Source organism: Caenorhabditis briggsae (genome assembly GCF_000004555.2).
Source record: "Caenorhabditis briggsae complete genome, chrV, whole genome shotgun sequence".
NCBI classification, from domain to species: domain Eukaryota; kingdom Metazoa; phylum Nematoda; class Chromadorea; order Rhabditida; family Rhabditidae; genus Caenorhabditis; species Caenorhabditis briggsae.
The window spans coordinates 12,474,206-12,481,584 of record NC_013488.2 but is presented as its reverse complement, the minus strand read 5'-3'; the positions used below and the strand labels follow the sequence as shown (position 1 = coordinate 12,481,584).

General features: G+C 33.8%; 3 protein-coding genes across 3 annotated transcripts; 1 reads left to right on the top strand and 2 right to left on the bottom strand.

The window, feature by feature from the left end:
- Nucleotides 1-1,501: 1,501 nt before the first annotated feature.
- Nucleotides 1,502-2,958, bottom strand: CBG19023 (the record flags this gene model as incomplete). Its single annotated transcript, XM_045237841.1, has 7 exons — nt 1,502-1,555; nt 1,605-1,755; nt 1,801-1,920; nt 1,965-2,071; nt 2,451-2,562; nt 2,609-2,809; nt 2,852-2,958. The coding sequence occupies 7 exons, from the start codon at nt 2,956-2,958 to the stop codon at nt 1,502-1,504; spliced, it is 852 nt and encodes a 283-aa protein (XP_045096642.1).
- A 436-nt stretch (nt 2,959-3,394) lies between these two features.
- Nucleotides 3,395-4,881, bottom strand: CBG19022 (the record flags this gene model as incomplete). The annotated part of the gene is made up of 8 exons (XM_045237840.1): nt 3,395-3,448; nt 3,494-3,569; nt 3,688-3,807; nt 3,854-3,960; nt 4,013-4,115; nt 4,162-4,266; nt 4,516-4,716; nt 4,760-4,881. 8 exons carry the CDS (start codon nt 4,879-4,881, stop codon nt 3,395-3,397), a joined length of 888 nt encoding a protein of 295 aa, XP_045096641.1.
- Nucleotides 4,882-5,903: 1,022 nt separating this feature from the next.
- Nucleotides 5,904-6,271, top strand: CBG27145 (the record flags this gene model as incomplete). Its single annotated transcript, XM_045237839.1, has 3 exons — nt 5,904-5,974; nt 6,019-6,121; nt 6,170-6,271. 3 exons carry the CDS (start codon nt 5,904-5,906, stop codon nt 6,269-6,271), a joined length of 276 nt encoding a protein of 91 aa, XP_045100167.1.
- Between the last annotated feature and the right edge of the window lie 1,108 nt (nt 6,272-7,379).

The following is a 7,379-nucleotide window of genomic DNA, read 5'->3' as shown; positions in this document are numbered from 1 at the left end:
GTTCTCTAATCTTGCAAACTCTGATAAGTGTTACTAACATACTTAGAAACGTGCATTCTACAATAACATTTTCTGATAATCAAGTTTCAATTTTGAAATCCAATCAGATGCTTAGAGGATTTTTTGTTAGTTCTTGGATTGACAGTTTTCAAAAAATTTTGTTCCATGTTTGATTATCATTCCTTTTAAGAATTTCTGACCTACATTTTTGAAACATCGATTCATACAGATGTAAATATGTCATTTCTTGAAACTCTTAAATAATTAGTTATGATGAGAATAACTTCACTCAATTTAATAAACCGTATTCTGAACCTGGTGCTGATGAACAAAAAAGCCTGGATTCCGGATTCCTGATTTCGAATTCAGTGTTTTTTTTTTCATTCCGTGTACCTGATTCCGGAATCTGTTTTCCAAGAAAGTTATTTCATTCTGAATTCCATCTCCTGAAAAAAATTCATTCCGTTCATCTCTGCTGATAATTGGAAACCATTGGAAACCAGCTTTTGTTTTTCCCTCTTACAGCAGGTGATATAAAGTCTTCTGTATTTATATCGACTTTTATTAAATGTTTTCCAGCATAAACTGCCCGTTGAATAAGTTTAGATAACTATATCAGTTCGTTCTTTTAATATTAGAAAATAATCCGGTATCCAGATATACGTACTCTTAACCAAAACCGAATATTGGTTTTTTTTGTTTATTGGAGCCAATCCAATTCAGTTATTATTCTACTATTCTAGCAACTCTCCTACTAGGTTCAAAAAGATCAAAATACTTATCACTGGCTGAACAACTTTCGTGGTGTTAAAAATTGATTATTTTGCACGGAATGAAAAAAAAAACACTGAATTCGAAATCAGGAATCCGGAATCCAGGCTTTTTTGTTCATCAGCACCAGGTTCAGAATACGGTTTATTAAATTGAGTGAAGTTATTCTCATCATAACTAATTATTTAAGAGTTTCAAGAAATGACATATTTACATCTGTATGAATCGATGTTTCAAAAATGTAGGTCAGAAATTCTTAAAAGGAATGATAATCAAACATGGAACAAAATTTTTTGAAAACTGTCAATCCAAGAACTAACAAAAAATCCTCTAAGCATCTGATTGGATTTCAAAATTGAAACTTGATTATCAGAAAATGTTATTGTAGAATGCACGTTTCTAAGTATGTTAGTAACACTTATCAGAGTTTGCAAGATTAGAGAACCTCGAAATACACACCTGAGTTTCTTAACCTCTTTCATAATGATGTAATAATAGTTATTTTGATTTGCCAGGGGTTTCCCGATGGTTATAAAATCGAGGTTTTCTGAACCACCTGTTTTGAAAAACGAAGAAAAAAAAACGATAGCTGTGATCAAGTTGAAGTTATTAGTTTATTAGTTGATATTCTGTTTCAATCCAATACAGCTACTTGGAATTTTGGTAATCTGATCTTTCTTGAAATCTTGGAATTGATAATTATGGTACAACGAAACATGTTTAACATTTTTCAGACCGCGTTAGATGATAGTACTGTGGATGGCATAACGACAACTGCTCGATTCTGAATTTGAGAAGTAATAGGTCTGGAATGTTATAGCTCTAAAAAGTACCCGTGTGAATCTGTTTGATATGAATCGTGGAATGAAAAGGCGCCAAAATAATTGTCTGAATTTCGAAGACAGTGCACTGTATATAATGAAACTGGTTGTAGTGTTGAAGAATGCTAAAAGATTCATAAATATTGAAAGATGTTGGTAATAGCTGAAAATCAGAACGTTTGATTTTGGAGTTTAGAAAAGTGCATACTTTATGTAATCGTTGATGGATAGTCCACCCAGAATGCTGAAAAATCCTTGAGGAAACTCGGTAACTACAAACACAACAAGTAGGAATTGAATAAAGCGAGAAGAACGATCAATTTGAGCACTGAATTTTTTGAAAATCTTAAAATCTCCTTTTCCATCACATACTCTTTGTTTCTCTGATTGTGAGCAATACTGTTGGACTTTTTTTGAGCTTCTTTGATCTGTAATAGTATCAATATTGATAGAATCATCATGACGATGCAAGGGAGTATCTGAATGTTGTTTTCATTTACCAAATAAACAAAAACTGAAACAAGACCTTGAAAAGTGAGCCGCTAGTTATAAGAGCGAGTTTCAAAAACAAGCATTGGTTTTTTAACGCAAATTCCGAAATATCTAGTAATACGATTCCACTGCTATACTCCCTGAAACTAGGGTATTCTGGATTTTACCTTGGAAATTGACATGACTTACTCTTTGACCTCATTTAGGAATAAAATAAAAGAAGCGATAATAAACACAGGAAAACATAGAATGAGAGCTACTCGAATTGAATACCTCGGCGATTGCCAAGTATCACTAAATCAAGAAATCACCCACACAATATTCAAACAAGCCTTACCGATTTTTATTAGGTGAACTGAGACTTACGACCCTACAAAATGCTAAACCGGCTGCTAGATAGAGAGAGGCGGCATGAAAAGCAACTTGGAAATAATCAACAATAATTTGTGCATAGGCGGTTTGATAAGAGGAATATAAACTGAAATAGTAATTCTTTAAAAACATGTTTTTGACCATCACCTCACTCTGAATATCTTCTCAAAAACTGCTGGCATAATCCTGAAGATGCACATCCTAGATCACAAACTGCTATCAGCATCATGGTTACATTTATTCCAGAACTTCTCATTTCTTTATTTGATAACACAGTCACAATTAAAATATTTGCGAAAAAGGCAAACAAAACTACTGAAGTGAGCAGATAATAATGATATGGGCGGTATACACTGGAATTTTAAACATGATTGGAATTAGAGAAGAAATCGTACCTGACTACAGCTCCTATCGAACTTGTAATAAACCCATTAATAGATTCCTCGGTTCCAGGTTCAGGAAATTGGTTCAAAAACTGAGTGCAGTGGTATTGGGACGCCATGAAAGTAAAATTTTCTTGACCTAGGTTTCTTGATTAAAACTAAGGGGAGGGGTAGGGAGAAGCGGAGGTGTTATATACGGGAGCAATACCCAGAACTTTTGCACGTTCGGAATTTCTGAAGAATGATAAACAAACTTACTGACCTCAATCGAACAAGGAAATCTTCCGGGTGGTGTGATTAGGTATTCTAATACCGATGTCGTAACATTAGAAATATCAGCTGTTAGTTTTTATTTATTTTCAAGCGTATTAATTGACACCGCGTTTATTTCCAAATTTGGTATCAGAAAAAAACCTTTTAGTTCCGTATAGTTTATGAATCTTTTGAAATTATGAATCTGTTACTGCGTATAAGATGACCTTCATTTTAATAATTATTTATCAAGCCTAAAATATCAATTTGATGACTGAACAAATTTTAACAGTTCATAATCAATCAAACTGTTCTCGACGAATGAGCAATCGATTGCACTACCACAGTTGTTCGTTTCTGAAAATTGAATTTTCTAGGATATGGACGATCGAAGACTCTTACCAGATATATTTTCTCCGTAACATATCTAGGCAAGAACATTTGAGTGAACAACTTTCTGAATTTTCCAGATAACGCACTGTAAATTATAAAACTGGTAGTAGTGTTCAAAAACGCCAAAATGTTCATAAAAATTGATAATTTTGAAAATAGCTGAAAAAAACTGGAATAGGATTTCAGGATCTTCAATGACTCACTTTATGTAGTCTATAATTGCAAAACCGCCGAGGATGCTGAAAGCTCCTTGCGGTGACTCAGTTATAAGAAAAACAACTAGTACGAATTGGATGAATCGTGAAGATCGATCTATCTTTTTTCTGTAAAGTTTAGTTTATCTAATCATTTCTTTTCAGACTTTATAACCTTTTGTTCTCTCTATTATGAGCTGCAACATTGGAACTTTGCTTTCCTTCGTCTATTTGTTGTAAAAGAAATACGGAGAAGAATAACATTGTTATGCAGGGCAGGATCTGAATTTTGAATTTCGAAATTATGTACATCCAGTTGTTTGATGAGGATTACCTTGAAAAGAAATCCACTGGCAACTAAAGAACACTTCATGAACAAACAAGCACTTGCCAGGGATAAATCGGAAACATCCAGATAAATTCCATCTTCTTCCGTTCTGAAAATGATGATTAATGATAGTAACAGTACTCTCCTGAACTTACTCTTTTGCGGCGTTTATGAAAATCACAAAAGTAGCAACTACGAAAACTGGAGAGCACAAAGCACAAGCAACACGCAACGCATAATTTGGGCTTTGCCATAGATCTCTGCAACCATTGTAAAGTTCTTTTGAACTTTAAAAAATCACCCGCCGATTTTTATTGGCAAAATTCAAAGACATCACTCTACAAAAAGCCATTCCAACTGCAAGATATAAGGATGAAGCATGAAATGCAACTGCTAAATAATCTACAGCAATCTGACTGTTTGCAGTGAGATAAGATGAGTAATTGCTGAATTTTTTATTTTAGGGGTCCATAGCCTATGGAGAATAGGGGTTAGAAAATTAAACTTACTCTGAATAATTCCTCAGATATAATTGTGCTAGTCCTGATACGGAGCATCCAAAATCACAAACTGCTATCAACAGCTTGGTGACATTGACACCAAAACGTCTCATATCCTTATGAGATAGAACGATAACAATTAGAATATTGGCAAAAAATGAAAAAATGACAATGGAAGTTAGGAGATAGTAATGATAGGGGCGATAAGCTCTGAAACAAATAATCGGGTGTTACAGAACGATTTGGAACTTACTTGACAGCCGAAGTAATGAGCCAGGGAACAGTACTATTCCCAGCTTCATCAGCCATCTTGCGAAAGCATTCTAAAATATACCGAATGGTCACAAGAGATTGAATGTACTCTTCTTTTGACATGAATTTACGATTTGGATTTATCAAGTTTTTGAGGGCGAGAAGATTTGCTTCCGAAGATCGGGAAGGATAGTTTTATTGGAAAGTTAATTATAGGAAAATTCAAGGGCGCAAAGAAATGAGAGGTTTGAGAGAAATGGTTTGGGATCCATGAGGTGTTAGTGGCAACGGAGCACGTATAGAATGTTAATTTATTATGCCAGTTATGTTGTTTTTCAATAACTGTTACATGACTCTCTTATCAGATATTATTGCGTTATTCAAATATGCAGCTCCATAAAAAATAAGATACATTTTTACAATTAGAAATCATGGTTTTGAAACATAAAATTCACAGATGGATCGAAACAATATTCAGACACATATTCAGGACATGTAAAACCGTATTGATCCCATTGTCTGTTTTATTATCAGTTCATTTTTGTACAAGAACTAAAAAAAAGATTATGGAATAAATGTTACAGAATTAAGTTCTAATCAATTGAGATGTATGTTGAACCGTCACCGTAGATTGGTTCTGAAACTCATATGTAAAATTACCTCTGAATTTATTCATCAGTATTAATTACCAAACGTAGCTTCTCTAGAATACATTTTGGTAGAAATATATCAGCGAATAATTTTCGAAATTTTGCAGATAAAATACTGTAGATTATGAAACAAGTCGTTGTGTTCAAGGAAGCAAGGATGTTGTTGAAGATCACTAATTTTTGTATATAGCTAAAAAGGTATATTTCGGGTGAATAAAATTGTGTTGACTGACTTTATATAATCTACAACAAAACAACTTGCAATCAAGTTAAAAATGCCCAATGGTGTTTCTGTTATCAAAAAAAAAAAAAAAAAAAGAACTTTGAGGAGCGTTCAATTTTGTTTCTGAAAGTTTTCTTCATAAAACCGCGTATCACAAAAAAATTACTGTTTGTCGCTTCGGCTACGAGACGTATTCTCTTTCCCTTATTACGTTTGCGAAAAGCATCAAGCTACTCAGAAGTCAATGGCAATCTCCAAAATATGCAGTACGTATGGCTTTAGGGCTGTGCTCACCGATAGTTGTTTCAGCATCAAGTGTCTTGTTCATGAATTCAGTTCAAGAGTGAGTCATGATTCTGGTCACAATTCTTTCGATAACTTTTACAGAGATGAAGAAGAAGGTGTCCATTTACAAATATCCGATCTCTCACTTGCAAACGGATGTCTCTATATGAAGCTGATCCTTTTGAACGGTGGCATATATCTGAAGGTGATGCTCGATTCACAGATATTTTAAAATGAGAGTTTTCAATTTCAGTTAGTTCCATGCTTTTCTATGTTGATATTGTCTTTAATATTGCTGAAACAGATGGAAGAAGGGAAAGAGAATACGTCTCGTAGCCGAAGCGACAAACAGTAATTTTTTTGTGATACGCGGTTTTATGAAGAAAACTTTCAGAAACAAAATTGAACGCTCCTCAAAGTTCATTCAGGTGGTGCTTGTTGTGTTTTTGATAACAGAAACACCATTGGGCATTTTTAACTTGATTGCAAGTTGTTTTGTTGTAGATTATATAAAGTCAGTCAACACAATTTTATTCACCCGAAATATACCTTTTTAGCTATATACAAAAATTAGTGATCTTCAACAACATCCTTGCTTCCTTGAACACAACGACTTGTTTCATAATCTACAGTATTTTATCTGCAAAATTTCGAAAATTATTCGCTGATATATTTCTACCAAAATGTATTCTAGAGAAGCTACGTTTGGTAATTAATACTGATGAATAAATTCAGAGGTAATTTTACATATGAGTTTCAGAACCAATCTACGGTGACGGTTCAACATACATCTCAATTGATTAGAACTTAATTCTGTAACATTTATTCCATAATCTTTTTTTTAGTTCTTGTACAAAAATGAACTGATAATAAAACAGACAATGGGATCAATACGGTTTTACATGTCCTGAATATGTGTCTGAATATTGTTTCGATCCATCTGTGAATTTTATGTTTCAAAACCATGATTTCTAATTGTAAAAATGTATCTTATTTTTTATGGAGCTGCATATTTGAATAACGCAATAATATCTGATAAGAGAGTCATGTAACAGTTATTGAAAAACAACATAACTGGCATAATAAATTAACATTCTATACGTGCTCCGTTGCCACTAACACCTCATGGATCCCAAACCATTTCTCTCAAACCTCTCATTTCTTTGCGCCCTTGAATTTTCCTATAATTAACTTTCCAATAAAACTATCCTTCCCGATCTTCGGAAGCAAATCTTCTCGCCCTCAAAAACTTGATAAATCCAAATCGTAAATTCATGTCAAAAGAAGAGTACATTCAATCTCTTGTGACCATTCGGGAAGTAAATCTTTGCAAGATCTTTACGAGGCGCTCGTACCAATTCAACTCGTAAACATCCTCGATTTGTTGTTTTTTCGACGCCCGCAAAGACAGCGATTTCACGGGCCACACAACACACATCTAGGCGCTTTACTTATTTTGAGAA